Below are 19,872 nucleotides of genomic sequence, written 5' to 3' on the forward strand. Positions count from 1 at the left end.
TAAGCAGTGCCGTGGAGAAAGGAAGCCTGGTGTTTGGAATCGATACCATCATATTGCTGCATAATGTTTCAGGACTGTCCGGGCCTAAGTGTACGATGGCACAGATTGAGAGGCAGGAGAAGTACAAGACAGTGGCTTCCTTAGAGGAAAATAAATATACTTTTTTCCAGACGGTACCGGGCCAGGACAGCTCTAAGTGAAGTTAGAGGTAAGCAATAGCAACGAGCCTTTGTCAAGGCTATTCAGAGTGCAGGGGAAATTCAGCTGCTACTTTTCTAGAGCAGCAAAACTTTGTGCCAGTGCTGCAGAGCTCCTCCAGTAGCTCGGCTCTCAACACTACAAAGACACATGCAGCTTTTCTCTAGAAGACAGCAAAAAGACATTTGTGGCCCTGGCACGCCTCCCTCCCCTGAAGCCGGGAATTTGCAGTAAGCACTTCCTCTTACCCCGTATTTGTCCATCTGCAAAACGATCTTCTGCAGCTGAGCGGTTTCACTGGCAGCTGAAGTCCGCTTGTACAGCTCGATTATGCCAACCACTTCCTCCTTGGAGATCTCCTTCTCCAGCACAATGCCGTTGTCTTCTGGAGAGGCAAGAAAAAGAAAGAGGGAAAAAAAAGTCACTGAGATGGACATTGCTTTCATCAGCCGCTACGATAATCCTGGAAGGCAAAGCTTAACAGCACACCGGACCAAGCCAGATGTCAGGCACACTCTGTACCTGCTTTTGTGACTAGAACGTGTAATTCCTTGTCGCCCAGCAAGGCAGGAAGAAGTTAACTAGTGTGTAGGGCCACCAAGCATCTCAGCTTTTTAAAATACCAGACTCCTCAGTATCTTAAAAAAAAATCTTGTAGCTTTTTGCTTGCCTGTAAATTAACAAGCAAAGCAACTAATCACACAGGAATTGCTGCCTTTTGACCTTCAACTGGCTAACACAGCTTGGGAGTTAAGTGCTAACAAACGTCTTCCACTGCACCGTTCAAACTGGGTGCAGGAAGGATCACGATGAAAAGTGTTTCTGTAACTAACAACGCCTGGCTCCTGTGAGCCTGCACCACACATTTGGATCTTCTGGCACCTAAGAAAGATGAGGGGCTGATCAAAGCTACTCCCCTGGCTGGGGCCTTCACCATGTTTCTGCGGGGAAGACTGGCATTAAATGTATACTTGCAGTGACTGTATCTCCTTCCTGCAGAAAAGTGTAAAGAATTATTAAGATTAGTCTGCTCAGAGAATGAATAGAAAAGTCTGGGTGTAGATCACCTGAAGGAATAGCAGGAGAAGGGCTACAAGAGATTAATGTGTTTATGGCACCTAAATTAGCAGGTCATGAAGTTACAGGCAGTTTCAGATGCCCAGCTCAGGAGACAAAGGACAGTGAGCAAAACTGATGACTCACAGGGGTGAGGGGATGGAGAGACAAGCCACTGTCAGTTCCTAAAGGGTACAGAAAGGTATGTCCAAAACCAGCACGTGGTCACCAGTCTAAGTACAACTCGGAGATGTAGGAAGAACTGGATGGGCAGGGTCCCTTGTCCTCCATGTCATGGCGCAGAGTGCTGGCAAACCACTTGGATCCAGCGTCTTGGTGCCTGAATGCTGGACAAGCCGCTTGGAGACATGTTCTGGTGCCGGTGAGTGTATTAGTGAGGGAGGGAAATTGGTTTTAAAAGAAAGATCACCTTCCCTTCCTGTAAGGTCTCTTGTTGAATTTTGCTACCTCATTGCTGTAATGTTCCCTAGATTTCTTTCATGAAATGCGTGCAGACTTCCTATCTTTAAATAATTTGGTTGAAATGGCTCAAGAAGTTGAAGTTTACATGTGCGTGCACACACAGACATACACACACAGATAAACACACACATACACACACACTTTAGGGGGAGTGGTGGGGGAGAGATGAGGCGCAGAGCAGGAAGGCTGGATAGAAATATCACACAAAAGTGTAAGAATGAGCTTAGGAAGTCAGGCTAAAACAAAAATCTGGTCTTTGCTGGCCAATCCCATTCTCTCCTACAGACATAAGACACCAGGGAGAGAGGACACAATGTTTTAGGTCAGCCAGTCCTCAGTTCTGACCTTCTGAATCTTGGTTCTTCCGAGTGTAGTTCATGCGGAAGACGAAAGCATCCAGAATAAAAGCCACAATGATTGTCATCACCACCTGGGAGAGGACATGAAGAGAAGAGATCAGGAGGCTGCTGCTGGGAGATTCTTCCAGCCCAATTCAACATGAAGCTGAGCATTTGGTCTGTGGTTCAACTCCACGCTCCCCAGCTTCTCCCTGACAGAGGAGATGCACGTGTCACACATCTACCTGTGAGTAAACTGCTAACAGTCAACCACAATGGGGACAGAACAAAACTCCGTGCTGCCCTAGTCCTTACCCCAGGCCCAGATTTGTGCAGCATCAGCTTTGTCAACGCCCTTAAATTCAACTTTCTGCAAGTGATGTGGACTCACACCTCTTTCTGGAAGGTGTTTATATAGAAGAGCAAAGTTGTCCTCATTTAGAGATGGAAGCGCCCTCTGGAACACAGTAAAAGCTGTCTCCCCTCTTCATCCCCACTATTTGATGCATGAAGCATGTCCAGAAACCTACCATAGTCACAATGTAGAAGATCATGAAGTAAAGACGGCTCCAGTGAGTGGTTTGGGATGTCACCCCTTCCTAAAGAAGAGAGGGAAGAAGTCAGTAGTGCACAAAAGAAGGGAGAGTCTGCTGTTAACTGCTTGCCAACAGACATAAAGCAGCATCAACACTATCTGTCTCTCATTCATGGCTCCACAGTTAGCCCCAGGGACTGCCTGGGCAATGCTCAATGCCCCAACTGGTCCTTGCAGCTAATCTGCCTCTCAAGCTAAAAAGAGAGGTTCCTATATGCAAGCATACAGAACATGTAAAGCCCGTGGCTGTATGAACCATTGCTGCTATGAGAACACAGCTTGGACAGCAGGGTGACAAGCTGGAATACAGAGTGACTTTATTTGTCCAGGTTGCAAAACCTGGCCCGAAGGCTGGTCAAGATTCACAAGAAAACATGCCCAGCAGCATGCCAGAGGTCAAATGTCACCCAACGATCTGGAGCAAAAGCTGTCTGGCAACAAGAAGTGACAATGTTGGGCCCATCTCCCATCACCAGGGGAAGAAAGCAGTGGTGGCGTGGAAGATCTAGCTCAACTGGCAAAGAGTCTGTGCTGTCTATACACACAAGGTAGCTGAGGTTTACGTACCATGATGATGTACCAGTCATTGACGACTGTCAGCTCAAACAGCGTGACTGTATACAAGTGGGAGAAAAAATACAGACAATTGCTTTATCCATGCTGACCTACTTTACAGTGATTCTTAGACAAAGTATTTGACAGGGGAGACTGACGCAAGACACCAAAGTTTCAATACAGCCAGCAAATCCGGAGACAGAATGCAGACCCTCATCACTGCAATTACTTCAGACAAAAGGGGGTTAGACCCACAGAACGAGGAGCCGGGCTTAATCTATATTTCTTAAAAAAAATCAGAAACAGACCTAACTCTTTCCACCAGAGAGCATGGAGACCTCTGAAATCTCCAGGAGATAAGCATCTCTGCTCACACATTAAGAAAAATCATGGAGAGTAATCAACACATTCAAATTATTCTTCATCAGTGCATTTAAAGAAATGTACTAGCATCACTATTGATTCTTCAGAAGGGTAGTGACTTAAACATCTCTGTAAGTCTGGTCTGATCACCAGTTAGAACAGATCTGCTGGCTTCACGCTGGCTTCTAAGAGATGTCTGCTTACCTTGCAAAACAGGCACAATTAGTCAGCTGGAGTCCTCCAGACAGAAAGAGCAGGATGCTGAGTGTTTGAGGTGCATTAGTAGGACTTTCTGGGAGAGTCCCAGGCTTACATGAGCATTACAGTCCTGCCACCCAGCTCTGCAGGAACACAGATGCACTAAGGAATTTGCTACAGACAAAACTGCCCTTACCAAAGCTGTTCAAAATGTTGTCAAAGTTGTTGAGATAGTAATAACCTTCTTCCACAACTGTCTTGTTGCCAACTGTATGATTCACCCAGCGGTAGGAATCTGCGACTGTGCTTGTGCTGATTGGGGAAACCAGGTCAAAGAACAAGAAGAGAAGTGGAAAAGCAAGAAAAATCTCAAGGGTTATAAATACCAAAACACTTAGAAGGTGGTGAGCAGGGTGGTAGTTTCTACTTCTTGCTTTTTCTCTAAAAGAAAGCCTCTGTTCTTCACAGCTCAGCACAAGCCCAGGGACTACATGGAGTCTTTCTAATCATTCAGCAAATATTATACCACAGAAACTGAGTGTTTGAGTTAGATTCCTTGGCTCACACCCTTAAAGCTTGGCATTTCCAAGTGGCCTGCCATCATTTAAGATAAAAAGGGCACAGGACTGCTTAGCGTCCAAGACCAGGTGAATTTATCTCGTACAAAGTGAGGCCTAAATATGTAACAGTCTAGCAGAGCAACTCTGGTGTCACCAAGGTAAAAATCTCAACTTTGCTCTAGAGTAGCTGTTACAAGAGTTTCCAGCCACACTATGAGTCAGTCCTCCCAGTGCAGCTACCTGAGGCGAGTTACAGAGCTTATTAAAACCAGCCAACCCCGCCACAGAAGCCTCTCCCTTTCCAAATGCAATGCAAAAGCCATTTCATCCAATCTTACCTAGAGAAGTGGAGTGTCTCCCCTAGCTTTTCCCAGCATGTTGCCTTAGCTGCAAAACCCCATTTAGACCCATCCTCTGGCCCCTTCTCCACAGGGAGACAGAGCTGCCAGAGGCTCTGCTCCTGGCTGTGCACCAAACCCACTGCAGGGGGGGATGGATTCGCAGTACTCACTTGCAGCAGTTCGGGTAGACCACGCCAGCAAAGAACTCCATGCCAACAATGGCAAAGCAGTAGTAGAAGATCAGCAGGGTTAAACCCAGGCTGGAAGCAAAAACAGAAGGAGTACTGTGCTACTCAAGAGTTGCTAAGGCAGGGAAACACAAAGTCACAGGCTGGTTTCTCTGGAAGGAATTTCTAACTGATGGGAAGCAGCACTGAAAACCCCAGACCACCCTCCCTGCCACTGTGGCTCTGCAGTTCTTTGCCTGCCGTCATTCAAGAAGTCCTTGGACAAGGAGCTTGCCACTTGCTGAAGAGAGAAACTAAAGAGCAGCCTGGATTCCCTCCCAGTCTGTCTTTTTCTGGTAAACAAACATCTCGCCAGTTTCTTTAATAAAGAACACCACACACTGGTTCTGCCCCCTCCACATCCTTGGAGCAGGGACTATGCCAAGAACAGGGTTCTCTAGCTAACACGCTCTCTTCAGACCTCCTTCAAGGGAATAAGGTCTGAGAATGCCCCACTCAAAACCCAAGCTCCTTCTGACCCACCGTTTCCCAGTAACGCTCTCGAATGGCTGTACTAAGGACAGGGAAGCATCTGAGGCTGAGCATATTCACGCCAATGCTCCTCCCAAATGGGCCTCCACTCTCACCAAAAGCTGGGATGGGGAGAAAAATTAAAAAAGCATCGACTCTTAGTTATCCTCCTAACACAAAAGCAGGAGGAGGCCTAGGGTGCTAGAGTGTTGCTTATCGCATACTGCTCCGAGAAGTTGGAAGATTAACACTCCACTGCAGCACACTGAAGAATCAGTAACAATCAATTGACAGATCAGAGCATAAACACGGTTAGCAGATTTGACAGGTCCCTGTCCTGACCCCAGTCCTAGACACTAAACCTTTACTCCCCTCTCCCCGCCATCACCCAAAGGGAAGAAGTTAGTACCTGGCCATCCGGGGGAACAACTCAAACATAGTGTCCAGGACATTTCTGTAGCGTTTCTTCAATTTAAATAGCCTGAAAGGAGAAGCCAGTAGTTACCCATGCACAGCACCTTTCCTGGTGTTGTTGGGAATATGTAAAGAGAGTATCACAGTTCTCTGTACCTCCCAGGTCAATGAACAGTAAGGTTTCCTGACACCAAACTCACAAGCTCTTGCTCAAGTGGTCTCCACTCACCTAACAATGTCCCGTTGTCCCATCTCAATGTTTATGACACATTCAACTAGGTGTTTACAGGATTGAGGAATCTCAAGGAAAAGTCTACATCTTTTTACACAGCATGATGCATAAATAGCTATTTTTAAAAAAAACAAAAATCATAAGAACTTAAACTAGTCCTATGTACAGGGTCAGGATTCATTACTCCTTTCCTCAGACACAAGCTTTTCTGTGTTTCCCTCATGACCAAATAAAAATTGATGAAAGAAAACTACATTGTGCCTGCTAATTTAAGATTTGGCAACTCCATCAGCCTTTACAGAGAAACACAGCTGCCAAACACAGGCTTTGGCAGGGGAGCAACAGAGAAAACATTATTTTTTCCCCCCCCTGAGTGTCATAAAGTGTTCTTTAAATCCTCACTGAAGAGCTAAATTACATTAGTTTGTTTTTAATGAAACAACATTTTGCCTCTCAAATGCCTTCCACCTATGGCTCTCAAAGTGTTCTGCAAAGGTGAATGTACCTCCGTAACAGCCTCGAAATGAGAGGGTTAATCAGACCCATCTTACTGAGCTGCAGAGAGGCTACAGGCCGCTTAAAGTGTGAGACGCAGTTAGAGCAGGGTTGTACTTGCCCTAGAAAGCAGCATCCTTTGAAAACTGTAATTTCTGGTAATTCAATGGAAATTATTAAACTGGCTCAAACTGTCTCACCCTGACAGAAGAGCTTTTCTCTGAACAGCATCAGACAATTTAGAGGAGGTGTAAGAACCCCACGAAGTCAGACACAGGATAATCTGCCCCCGGTAAATCCCTTGATCTCTATTAGAGATCAGCTTAAGCTCCAAAGCACGGGGTTTCATATCCCATCCCAAGTTTTTGTTATCGTTCATTTTGATACCTCTGGCTAATCTCATTACCCCACGCGATTCCTGTTTGCCATGGTCACGCACCCACAGAGCAATCCTTGCCCTCTCCCGGTAAGGAGCTCGGTCCCCAACCGGACTGATGGAAAACCAGCCTGGCTGTTTTCTTCCCCACCTGCTCTCTGTGCCCCTCACCCAGCCTTCCCGTCTCACCTCAGCAGCTGAAGGGGTCGCAAGACCACAATGAAGTAAAACGGCTCCATGTTAAATGCCAGTGCCATGAGCCCCAAAAATGCAAACAGCGTGACTGAGAAGTCAAAGCTAGAAAGAAAAAAAATATAAAATAAGAGCAATGATTTATCAGTAATATTTCAGCAGAGAGGAGGTACTTAGTGCTGCTCCAGCCTAACAAGATGCACAAGGCCAAGGGCAGAAGGATTATAATAGCCTGCTGATTAGGTCTACAGACTTAAAAACTCATCTCAGAAATCAATCTTTCTAACCCAACAATTTTTGCCATCTCTCCCTCAAAACGTCTGTGTGCACTTACAGATTCCAACCCGAGGACAGGTACTCGACAGGCCCCAGTCCGGTGGTCTTCAGGAGCAGCTCCACGCCATAGACTGTAAAACAAGACAACAGCCATGGACAGAAATAAGCAGCATCACATGGAGGGCTCATGCAAAGGCTTGCCTTCAAAGATGTGTGGTGCTTTAAGTACAGGACGGCTGAACATAGGTTTAACAGACTCCCACCCATCCTCCTTACTCTTGGTGAGATGCCAAAGAGACATTTTTCCTCCAAATCAACACATATTCCTGTATTCATGGTTATTTCTCTCGAGCAGTCTACAACGCAGTTAGTTGGCTAACACGCTATAAATGTTGAGGCACAAGCTCCTGTAGCAAAGGGCAGAAAGTGGTGTAGGGAATTCAGTCCTGCCTGTTTATTTCCTTCTATCTCAGTGGAACGCATCCACATCCCATAGCCTAGCCTTGACCTGCAGGGAGAGATCCTTTCAAAGAGGAGCCATCTGAATACTTCACCCCCTGTCCTGGCAGCACCTTGTGAGCCTGTAGGTTAAAGAATGCCACAATCACATGATGATGCCCTGTTTCAGTCATCCCAAAGTCTTTCTTTCCAGGTTCCAAGGTGGGAGAGAAGTGAAGAGCTGGATCACAACATCCTTGTGAAAAGGAGTGTTGCAAAGTGCCTCTGCCTTCAAACTTTCATAACAAGTGTTTGGAAGACTAATGGCCAGGGAAGCACTAGAGCTACCCAGCAGTTAAATAAGAAGTTAACAACCTCTCCTAGATTCTCCAGAGAACCTTCTGCTGCAGTTTTACACACTATTTTGATTCATCGGAGCTATACTTTTCTTCTCCGCTTGAGCAAGAGACACTGGCAGGAGAAGGGAAGTGAATTCACACCCCTGAAGAGTTCCATGGCAGTGCAATGAACCAGCACATGAAGTTGCAATTGCTTATACTTGGGCTGAAAAGGAAGGCTAAGGTACACATTTACGGAGGGGATGATGTTCAATTAGAAAACTCAGCTTGTCAACCAGTTCATCTAGTCCTTTCAGACTTCTCCTCAGCGTGCCCCTGCACTCCGTACTCCAACAGGACTGCCTTGCTCTGCGTGGCAGAGAGCCAGCTCACAGCTAAAATCAGATCAGAGCTGGTAATGCCTGCTGAAACAGTCAGTGCAGCACAGAGCAGCGTGAGCAACTCCACACAGAGCCATCACAAGTCTGGAGGAGCTTATCACTTTGCACGCTGTGCCTACAAAACAAGGCTATTCTGCTGTCAGGGCTGAAGCAAGCTTTAAGAGTACTACAGCAGCTTTTGCAGGGAGTTGCACCAGAAGTACGAGGCTCCCCAGACTGCAGTGGCGCAGGGAGCTGCGTAACAGTGCAGCAGTGTCCACGTGGGTCTGTGTGGATGCTGACGATCCCTGCCAGGCACAGCATTGTTCTAGATGGAGTCTGTACACCTGTGGCTAAGTTAAAACTGAATAATCTTCTGGGAACAGAGCTGTCTATTCCCCACCTTGTGAAATGACACAGCTCTGTTTGGAGGCATCAGCTTACTTGTGAGGAAGACTATGTAGCTCCATGGGACGTTTCTGGAGAAGAAGTTCCCTCCTGCAAGACACAAGAAGAACTTTTTCTAGCCTTCCCTTTATTCAATCCCCCAGCATCATAGTCAAGAAACAAGCTGTGTTGTTTCCTACCTTGCAGCATAAAGGTTTCAACAAGAATCCAAATTCCATTCACAGCCACCACCGTATCTGGAAAACAAAGTAAAAACCCATAGCAAAAACACTCCTGGACCAGCGGACATCCATTTTGTAGGCTAACAAAAAGAGTACAATATAGGACAAGCGGCAGGGTCAGTGTTTCCAATTCAACTAACAAATTGAACTCATAACTTGGGAGAGTTGCAAAACTTCTACCCTGACTTTTCCCAGGCTTTTAACAGATGCAGTACCTTTATCTGCAGAAGAAAACAAAACTAAAACAAAACACTAAACCAAAACAATGGTCTGAATCATGCTCAATCATTTTTACTCATAATGATCTCACATTCTGCCATGTTAATACCTGCTTATTTCAGCTTCCTCCTAGTTCTGGAATGAGATCTTGAGAACCACTAGGTCCCCAGCAGTGCAAGACAAAGGAAGAGTCCCCAACAGTGCAGGACAAAGCCCTGTCAGCTTGGATCTGTTGCTGCTCCCCAACATTCAAATCCTGAGAACTGAAGGTGCAGGACTTCTCCTTTTCACTCAGGTCTCCTCACCCCACCCCACTCTCTTTAGTTTAGCATCCCAATTTACAAAAAACATCTCCTCCAACATTCAAAAAAACCCCAAATTACCGGGTAGGAACAGATCGTTTAGAACATAGCGAGTAGCACACAAGTAAGCACTCTTTCTCCTCTAAAGAACAGGAGCACAGAATCGTTCTTGCAGGCAGTACAGTTACCACGCAATCCCTCCAGCAACAAGGATGCTTGCACCTTCTCAAGTGCAAACAGAAAAAGGCGATTGACTGGCAAGGCAGTTCCTTACCCAGCATCCTTCAACTGCAAGATAAAAACCTCAAGGCTTGTGAAAGCTAACCACCAACCTACCCAAATGCAACAAGCTGACTCCTACAGAATCAGACGCACAAGCGCGTTACAAAGCAGTGAACCAACGAGCCTCTCCAGAGGACTCAACACAGCGAGAGCTGAGATTCCAGGCTGCAGCAGCGGTCAGTACGAGCATGCAGCTCCCTCCCTCTCCATCAAAACTCCAGAATTTGCACACAAGCCATGGCTCAAACCAAAGACCAGGCCCCACCACGCTGAGTCCTTGGAGGGGCTGGCAGAGGCAGAGCATCCCAGATCCACACGATGAAGGGAGCCTAGCAGAGAGACAGCTTGTTACTTCTACTTACACATGGTGTATTGGAACACACGGGACTTCACAAGGATGTTGATGCCTGCGTGAAGGAAAGTATGACAAAACAAATGTTTATGCGATCCTCCATACCTCACATGCAGCTTCCTCTATCTTCTCCTTAGAGACATTTTTCATACCAATCCTCAGCACAGAAACTAAGGAGATTAGCAGATTATTAACTTTTACTTCTTGGGACCAAGTTCAAATTTCCTCTAGAATTTTAGCAGCCATGAACTCTCAATCCTTAACCCCCAAGATGCCTTTTTTTTCCTCTGTGCACTAGTTCTGTGGTGTGGACAGAGGTAAATGCAGCTGCTGAAGCACTGCCCGTGTTTGGAACAACACATACACTGTCAAGGAGGGTTGAGTGCATCAGCAGAGATATGTAGGACTCCTATGGCAGCTGTGTGTTTGGATCAAGATGGTGTTAACTGTTTCCCACTAGCATACAACACTGAAAAAAAATTGCAGCTAAGTTCTTATTTCTGAATGGCTACATTCAGTCAGGAAACTTGGGACATGGGAGATAAATTACATTTGCAAGACAGATTACACTGATGGTTATTTCAGACCTCTTTCCCCTTCCCGAGCAGCTGCACTTGACCTCTACGAGCACTGCAACCACATCTTGGGACTAGGAAGCCTAGCAGCTTTTGTGAAAACACAAATCCCACTCCACAGTCACTGCTGTGAGTTGCTGCCTAGGATATGGACAAACTCTATAAACTCTACTAGATTCAGCAATCATAAACCCCCACCTAACTTCTGGGCTGAAAAAGGAATACAGCTCTCCGTGACCTCAGGGTCTGGTTCACTACAGAGCTTCTGCCAGGACGTGTCTTATTTTAAGGAAGTTGAGATTTGGGTCAGAACACAGGGAATATTTACATGACAGAAATCTTCCTTGGAGACTCTGAATACAAGGCTCTGGCCTTGGAGGCTCTGAATACGCAGAGCATTGGTTACTAGGTCTTCCCTCAGCTGTTTACCAGGGACATAAGAGAAGGTCCCTTCAGAGGTCTTTGTAAAGAAATGCTTTTCCTGTTAGTTGAACACTGCTGTCATGAAAACACAGCCTGTTACCTTTAAAAATAAGGAATGCTGTCCGTGGAAGGTCATCAAACCAGTGCTCGCGATTTCGTTTTGCCTGGAAGCGGAACAGCCATGATCAGAAGTCAATGCTACAAAAAATGTGCAGTGATGGAGACCCACCTTATCATCTGCTTCTTTTAGATTGCCTTTATGTCTCACCCACCTTCTCTTTAATCACTGGCCTCCTTTGCTCTCCCTCCCCCACGCACTTCCCCTCTTCTCCACCCAATAAATACTTACCTTCCATTTTAAGCCAACAACTTCATAGAAATTGTAAAAATCCTTTAGACTGCAAAACAGAAAGAAGCATCCGATCAGAGCCTTGGATTTGATTATATCCTTAATTGTCCCTGACAGGCATCAACAGTAGAGAGTCCCTGGAAGTTATTAACTCCTTATTAGAACTGCAACCACAGCTGATATAACTCAGCACTGACCTCCTCCCCATCTGGCCAAAGGTTACTGGCTGACAAGAGCCAGAACAGGGTGCAAAGCCTACCTTCTTTCTGTAATGCTACAGCCCTTAGAGGAAACCCCGAGTCTACTGAACTCCAGAATTTTACCACTGAGAGGAAAGACCTGAGGCTTAGATAGCAAACTCCAAGGGATAGAGATTGTACTACGAAGTCTTGGACTGTCTTAATTACTCGTACAGTCCTTTTCTATTGTCTTTGCACATTTTCTTTTCAAGGTAACAATGAAATTTGAAAAAGGACATGAAAGCAAAGAAACTCATAAAACATGAGTGTCTGTCTAGGTGCTCAGGGTCAGGCCTATAACAGCTTTTAGGTGTCTGAAAGTGAGGATGCTGAACTTCTCAGACTCTTCCTGGCGTCATTAGGTGCCTAAATTTAAGAACTCAGCCTTTCTCCCTATGCCATTTTCAACACTTCTCTGTGGCACTTGACTTTAAGGAGAACCATCGGCACCAGTTTCATGGGAGACTCACTCCAAGCCTGTCTGTGGCCAGAACAAAGGAAAAGGAAGAGAAGGTCTCCTGCTCTAATTCCCTCTACTTCCATGCTGGCTGGAGTTAGCTGCACCCACCCACCAGAATGGTAATTCTCAGCCTCATAACAGAGAGGATGACAGTCCTGAAAGCACCAGCAGAACCCGATTTTAATTAACAAAACCCTGGGGGACACAGCCAGCTGCTGGAAAAAAACAAAAACTTGTTAAGCTGCGAGGCTGCACTGTGTGAAGAAATGCTCCTTGCAGGCTCTAATGCTGTTCCTCAATTTCTCGCTCCTCTGTTCTGGCAGGGGAGGTGGGAAACAGAGGCTGCCTGGTGACTGCCAGCAGAGCGCTGTATCCACAAGAGGGCACGCAGGAACTCCATCACCTCCGTAGAAAAACCTCAACTCTCAGGGTACCCACCCCTCCAGGCTCCCTGCTTCCCAGGCAAATCCTCTCAATCACATAACTCTGTTCCCACATCCCAGACAAGTTTCCTTCCATAAACCCAGCCATCCTCTCTGAAGTACAGCCTAGCTTCAGAGAGTGAAGCAACTTCCTTGCTCTGGGTGCAGCAGTAAGACCATCCTACCTGACTAAAGGAGTATTGCTTTGATTCAGTGCTTTGAAAGTGAGATATCGCTCTCTGGCACACATCCGAGGCTTGTAAAACCGCAACAGCCCTTCAAAGTGCTTGAAGGAAATTCCAGACGGCCTCTAGAAACAAGGGAATGTTGTCATAAGCAGCGACATCAGGCAGAAGCACATAGAGGCTAGCGTATTTAATTCTCACTCTGGATTTGTTTTAAGCAGGATTTCTACATTATCGTAAGATGCCATTATAACTAAGCCCCAGAAGTACCCTAAGCTATTACTTTAACGTTCTGAGCTTATCCCAGAGCACAGCGATCAGAAAGCTCTCCTGGCAGTCGGTCCCTCCAGCAAATGCAGAGCTGTTCCCCGTTGCCCTATCGTGTGAAAATTGTCCAACCAGACACCCCAAGCGACAGAGTTCAACCACTCTTCTTGGGAAATTAGTAGACAGCCTAACAGATCCCATTACTGGCACTTTTTTAAGACTATCAGCTATTCCTCAGGAACTGTTCATATAATGAATGTGCCCTAAACACGAACTAATCTACTAGAACTGGTTAGTTATTTTGGGGCCTTATTTCTCTTCCTGCTCCACAAGTTAAGCAAGAAATCAACCCTCTCCCCCAGTGCTCTGTCCGCGTAAAGAGTTGTTTGTAGGTGAACTACTTCTGTTTCTGCACCATTTACCCATGCAGTATCTAGCAATTGTACTGTACCTTCACATGTATAACCACCCCTCCCCTACGTACTGGCGCTTGAGAGGCAAGTCCTCAAGTGACCCACACTGAATCAGAGAGAAATCAATGATTGCATGCTCTTCAGAGCAAACCTCACTCATTTTATCAAGACACTTCCATAACCTCACATGGGGCTGAAACTCAGACTACTTTGTTTTTTCTCCAGAAAGAGATATAAACAAGTTACACAAATGAAAAAACAGTAGCCCTTGGTGAGTATGATTACAGTCAGCAGACAAAAATCATCTTTTCTGGAACATACTCTTTAAATACTCCAGACCACTGGTGTTCTTAAAACATTGCTGACCTCCCCTCCTGCCGCACCCCAGGCTGTTCTCAGCCTCCCTGCAGGTACCTGTTTGGTGATCAGCAAGCGGTAGGCATGTTGTATGGCCGTGCGCTTGTGCAGCAGCAAGGACTTAAACTTCCTCTTCTCGATGTCATTGAAAGTGTCGAACACAACAGCGAGAAGCTGCAGAGAGAAGACAGGAGAGATCCTTATATTCTGGGGCTACCTGAGCCAGTGCTTCTCAAACAGGCAGGAACATCCAGAGGCAAGGAGAGGCACTGCCTGCAGGTGGAATTTACTAAGCGCTACGCTGACTGAGGCAGAATGGAGTCAGCGAAGGCCCGTTGGCCATAAGGGATCCACGAAAGGATCACCAAGCACACTGCACACACACTGATCCACTTTTTGGAAAAGGTCCAGATGTTTTTGGCCTCCTAACACTTGCCAGTGGTTTTAAGAGCTAAGGCTAAACCCCACACATGCCAACAGAAAACAGGTTTGTTAAAATGCCCTGATCTCTTCCTGGAAAGTGGGGTTTGAGGGCTGCTTTCTGGACTCACCCTTCCAGGGGGCTTTGGCAAACACATGTGAAAGCTAACCCTCCATCTAGGACAGCAGCAGCGAAATCCACGCCCACTACAAGCATCAAATCACTCACCTTGGGCTGCAGAATTCCTTAACTCCTTTGACAACCCCTTTTCCACTGCTCACTCCTCACTTGAGCTGGTCTTGGCCCTGCCCTAGATGCTGCAAGAAGCAGAGCCAGCACAGCAGCCATGCTCTCACACTGCAGTTATCAGCACTCTTCAAGTCCTGCCATACTTAGTAATTTCATCCCCTTCAAACTGATTTACAAAGTATTTCAGGCAAGCCCAGATAATAAAATGCCATTTTATGATAAATAATTAAGACAGAAAAGGACAATAAATTTCATGCAACTGAGTATGTCACTCCAAGCATGATATTAATGTGAGAGAAGTTAAAAGATACTTGTATCATTCTGTTTTCTGTGATTTAGTTCAACTCCTTGTGGTTAAACATTAAAAGATTCCTACGTGTAGCAAAGCTGCCATTTCTAGAAGAATCCTGCCAAAGGGTCTCAGATTACTACAGAGCACTCTTGGGAATGGGGAAGATTCTGCTGGGGAATGAGTTCCAAAGTCAGGCAGAGAGAAGTCAAGTGCTTCAACAAGAGACTCACCAAGTTCATGATGAAGTACAGCTCAATGGAGAGATACACTATGAAGAAGACACAGGACCAGGGGTTCCGGGCATAAGATGGCATCATCACATCAGGGAAACTGCATCCGAAAAAGACACAAGTTTAACCACCAAATAGCTCACGCTACACTTCCCACTACAAAAGCAAGAGGCACAGGACAAGGTGTGTGTGTAAACTCACATCAAAAGATCTGCATTTTGGTTGCTCATGACACAGAGGTTTGTGCCTAGCAATGAGCAGCAAGAACATGGAGGCATGATGAAAAAAATAAATATGAAAAGCACATTCCTTGCACATCCCGAAAACCAAATGGGCAAAGGGGATTTGTAACATGGCTAAGGGTTGTGCTTTGATACTTGGCAACAACAGCAATACAGTCTTGGTGTAAGAGTGATACAACCTAAGATTTATTCCATCCTTTGCTAATTTCCTAATCCTCAGAGCTCTCCCTGACAGCAGATCAATATTTACCCACTGTTGTTATCCCCCTTTCCTAGCAGATAGGTGAACTGAAGCAGAGGAATAGCAGAGCAAACTGTCGGCTGACAAAGGAGCACAAATGGAAACTTTCCTTTCTTGGACCAAGACTTAATAAAGCTGTTTCCCCCCTTATTGCCCTCACAGTGATGAAGTGGCCTGAGTCGCTTAGAGATAACTCTGCATCTGAGGTCACAGTGTCCTAAAACAAAATTAAATACTAGTTCTTCCCATGCAGGCTGACCCAGGAAATCTCTCTCTCATGCAGAGGAAAGGGGTCACATTTGGAGACAGAGCATTTCTGCAAATAAACTCTTGGCTCTGCTGTACTTCTTTGGGGACAAAGGGAAAGACTGAGCTAGAAAGCATGAACTTACTTTGAAGTGGTCAAAAGCACGAAGAGATTCACGAGGCTGTTCTCTAAAGTATTGAAGTACTGAAAGAAGAAACTCCCATGACAAAACGCAAGCAGAATTTCATAGTGACATTTAATTCAAAAAACAAACAACCAATCCACCCACCCACTTGAATACAGGTACTTCTACAATTCTCTGATGCCTCCCCTAAGGAAAGTGTACTTCAGCATTGGTCCTTTTCAAAGGTCCCTGAGAGGTGGCATGTGAAGAGTTAAAATAATTAAAAGCTCATCTGCACATTTTTGTAGGAGTTACTCCCACCAAGCTACAGGCTGGGCAGCAGCAGGATCTAGTGGCTGCTGGACTCTGACAGGCACGGTCTGAGGCGGCCGCGCTTTCACCCAGATACCTTCCTCCCCTGGGGACAGCGGCAGGTGGCTCGTTTGACTGCATTAAGACACCAAGAACAAGGAACAACTCTGTGAACGTTCCCTTTGGGACATCCTGTCTCTGAGGAAGTTCTCTGCACCGTCTTCCTTCCCAGCCCTTAAGGGGTAAACCAGCAGCCTCTGACCAGCTAGCATCTGGCCTCCCAGGCCACCGCACAGGAATAAGCTACGTCTACACAGTAATGTTTGATTCTTAAGCATGTCAAAATGGGACTCAAGCTTCAGTTGAAAGAATCAGTGATACTCACCGGATCTGAGTGGTTAGGAGAAAACAAGTAAAAACCTAGAGAAGCAGCAGAGAAGGTAACGGAGGAGGGAAGAAAGGGGGAAAGAACAAACAAAAATAAAGTCTGTTTAATGTCAGGCAGCAGAGTGGTGAGTCTCTGTTCCCAAAGAGAAGGTGACACTAAGAGTAAGCCCTCTCTGACACCATGAAGAGGAGAGTATCTGGAAGGCCTTCTCCATACAGATTTGCCAATACATGTCATTGGCATTTCACTGATCCTTTCGGAAAACAAACTTTCTGGGGATAGTTTGAGTATAGGACTGTAGCAGGTACATGCATTCATGGGAATGTAGACTAAACTTACAAGATTGAGGAACAGTTGATGGAAACAGAACTTGGAAACCACAAACACACACACCACAGACTACCCTCTGGAAGAGGTCAAAAGGACCTTTGTCTCAAAATCAAATACCCAGCTTCTAGATTTTTTGGATCTTTAATTCTGCCTTGCTGATGACTGCGCATGAAATGGGATAAATGGAAGATCCTGGCAGGACTCTAAATCTGATCAGCTTTATATTCATCTGGGCTGTTTGTGTTGCTTTTGGACAATAACCGGTGAAGAGCATCACTTCACCTTCCATAAATACAACTCACCCAGGATGGCAAAAATCACCATGAAGAAAAGCAGGAGGAGAAGAATGTCAATAAATGGTGGGAGAGACTGGAAAATCTGTCGCAGATTTCTGAAAAATAAGAAAACATTAATAAACTAAAACTTGTGTGTTTTCTCCTCCGGGTTGGCAGGGAAAAAAAAAAAACAACAACACACCATACTTGAGGACTTTCTTCCCACTCCCTCCAGGGATTAAAAGTAGAAAGCTAGGTAAATTAAGATCGTTTCCAGGCTACCTATCTGTCCTTTGCAGTCAGCTCTCAGGTATTGCAAACAATAATGTCACCCTGTCAACTTTCCTTCTCCAGATTAAAGACCAGCTCTGTGATTCGTTGTGCAGTTTACAGGCAAATCTAGGAGCCAGAAACAACACAGCCACGTTCGCGTGTTGTGCTCTCTGAGGTAGTTTATACAGCTGAGGACAGTACACATAAGCACTGTGTACCGTGAGCACAGCCAAAGCTACTACCTATGAAATTTCCCTACATAGGCAAGACACTAGGTACACTTCAGTTGCAATTACAAAAGATCTCTGAGATCTGAAATGCTCATGAAAGACATTTATTTTCCTGAGATGCCTACAGGATCAGAGTGCTTTTCCTCCACCCCAGCCCCAGGCATGACAGCAGAAAACCCAGCCAGCTGACCACTCACCTCCTGACGCCACCACAGTAACGGCAGTCCACCAAGAAGATACAGCGCAGAGCTCTTGTTATCCGGACGTGCGAGGTTTGCCGCACCAACACCACGATGGCCTCTATGAACTGTACAAACAGCACGCAAGTCTGCAAAAAAGGAGTTTAATGAGAGGCAGTCTCCTTTTGGGAAAGGCAAAGCTCTCACCGACCCATTTATTTGGACACTTTAAGGATGGGAGGTGTCTCCGAGAGCTTAGAGATCTCACACGAATCATTCGGCAGCTGGGACACATGGCTAAGTCATCCCTGCTACAGAACAGGCCAATATTTAATCCAGTTCTTTGGTTCCCGAAGATGCTGAAGGAGAAACACTGACAATCGGACAGACAACTTACCTTCACCATAGTCCTTTTGTGCCTGATAAAAGTTTGGAAGCCCAGCCACCTCATCTTCATCGAGAGTTCAAAGACTACCACAATTAACGCAAACAGCTCCAGGGTTGCATGGACCTGTTACAATACAGCAAAGCTTAAACCAATGCTTCTGATTACAAACAGCAGCACATCAGAGGCCACATTTCTTCCTTTTTCAAGAAGCACGTGGGTTTGACAACAGTCTGAGCACAGCTCTGTGACATGCAGGAAACCCCAGGTCCACTCTTAAAGCTAGCACAGCACTCTGTTTTTCAAAGTTTCTGTATTTATTGCTCTGTGCTTTTATTAACACCCATAGAATTTTCCTCTGTTCAGTATCAGCCCAGAATTTCCTGGAAATCCACATCCCTTTTGGACTTGAATAACATATCCAAAAAATGTATTGATACATTTGAAACAAAAGGGCAAGACACCAGCAGCTTGAGCAAAAACCTTCTAAAAAAATTTGAGACTGCAATTTTTTTAGTGAAATGCAGGAAGAAAAGCTGCTGGGTAGAGAGAATTTACATAGAGAAGGGTTTTCTCTTGCAATAGATGTTCTGGACAACCACAGACAGGGTCCTGATCAAGTTCTGGAACAGAACGCAGCTTTTGGCAGTGCTGATGGACCCCTTCTCCGTTGGAAGATGCAAAATGCACTACAAAGATGATGACAGCATTTTCTTACAACCTCAGCTTTAGTCATAGCTCAAAACCCAAACTGAGTTACGCAGTCGTGACTCATTTTGAGGAACACTTTAACCCCAAGGTTGCCAGGACTCTCCTACACCCCTGGCATGGTCCTAGGGTTCCATTAACAGCTCCAAAAGCAGATGTAGAGTCTCCCACCAGCAACAGCAGCTCCTAGCACTGCGCCTGACAGTGGTACCTCATGGAGCGGTTGAGGACTGACAACAGTACACACCAGTTTGTGTGCCCCTTCTCTCAACCTGCATTTTGTGAAGGTTAGACATAAAACTTAAGTCCCTCAAACACATACACACATTAAAAAGAATCCTCACAACACTGGGAGGAGAGGACAGGTGAAGGTTTAGCAACCTGCCCCAGGCTGAGATCTGTTTTGTGTTCTAGGAACCAGCGGTGGTGCTGGGGTAATGGCACCAACCCTGACAATGACTTTAAAACCACCCCATCAGCACACAGACTCTTGAGTTACCTCAAGAAAAAGCAAAAACCACACACTTCTCTAACAGTTACAAAATTTAAGAACTGCAGAAAGTGTCAATATGAAATAAGTGTCACTTTCATCGTGGTCTATGCAAATCAAATGAAAAAAGGATGTTTTGCTGGTTGACATATCTGCTGTCAACCAATTTACAGAACAAGCCAGGTGTTTTTTTCTTCCTATTGCTACCTTCTTCCTCTACATTTAGCCTTCTTTTTCCTCTTACCCACCCATGCAA

General features: G+C 45.7%; 1 protein-coding gene across 10 annotated transcripts in view; it reads right to left on the reverse strand.

Annotated features, from left to right (window-relative positions):
* TPCN1 (two pore segment channel 1) overlaps positions 1–19,872 on the reverse strand; it is a 49,450-nt gene that overhangs the window by 4,995 nt on the left and 24,583 nt on the right. For all 10 annotated transcript variants that reach the window (XM_075167269.1, XM_075167268.1, XM_075167272.1 and 7 more), the window contains 22 exons: positions 18,431–18,544; positions 18,052–18,182; positions 17,379–17,467; positions 16,744–16,778; positions 16,068–16,126; positions 15,193–15,292; positions 14,058–14,174; positions 12,964–13,088; positions 11,658–11,706; positions 11,409–11,472; positions 10,321–10,365; positions 9,114–9,170; positions 8,971–9,024; positions 7,429–7,501; positions 7,092–7,199; positions 5,795–5,866; positions 4,858–4,947; positions 3,983–4,098; positions 3,238–3,284; positions 2,606–2,674; positions 2,083–2,167; positions 447–583 (listed from right to left, as the gene is read on the reverse strand). In XM_075167269.1, the coding sequence (XP_075023370.1) occupies positions 447–583; positions 2,083–2,167; positions 2,606–2,674; positions 3,238–3,284; positions 3,983–4,098; positions 4,858–4,947; positions 5,795–5,866; positions 7,092–7,199; positions 7,429–7,501; positions 8,971–9,024; positions 9,114–9,170; positions 10,321–10,365; positions 11,409–11,472; positions 11,658–11,706; positions 12,964–13,088; positions 14,058–14,174; positions 15,193–15,292; positions 16,068–16,126; positions 16,744–16,778; positions 17,379–17,467; positions 18,052–18,182; positions 18,431–18,544 (1,836 nt within the window). The remainder of the gene's footprint in view (positions 1–446; positions 584–2,082; positions 2,168–2,605; positions 2,675–3,237; positions 3,285–3,982; positions 4,099–4,857; positions 4,948–5,794; positions 5,867–7,091; positions 7,200–7,428; positions 7,502–8,970; positions 9,025–9,113; positions 9,171–10,320; positions 10,366–11,408; positions 11,473–11,657; positions 11,707–12,963; positions 13,089–14,057; positions 14,175–15,192; positions 15,293–16,067; positions 16,127–16,743; positions 16,779–17,378; positions 17,468–18,051; positions 18,183–18,430; positions 18,545–19,872) is intronic.

The sequence above is a fragment of the Calonectris borealis genome, chromosome 18 (genome assembly GCF_964195595.1).
Source record: "Calonectris borealis chromosome 18, bCalBor7.hap1.2, whole genome shotgun sequence".
Taxonomy (NCBI): domain Eukaryota; kingdom Metazoa; phylum Chordata; class Aves; order Procellariiformes; family Procellariidae; genus Calonectris; species Calonectris borealis.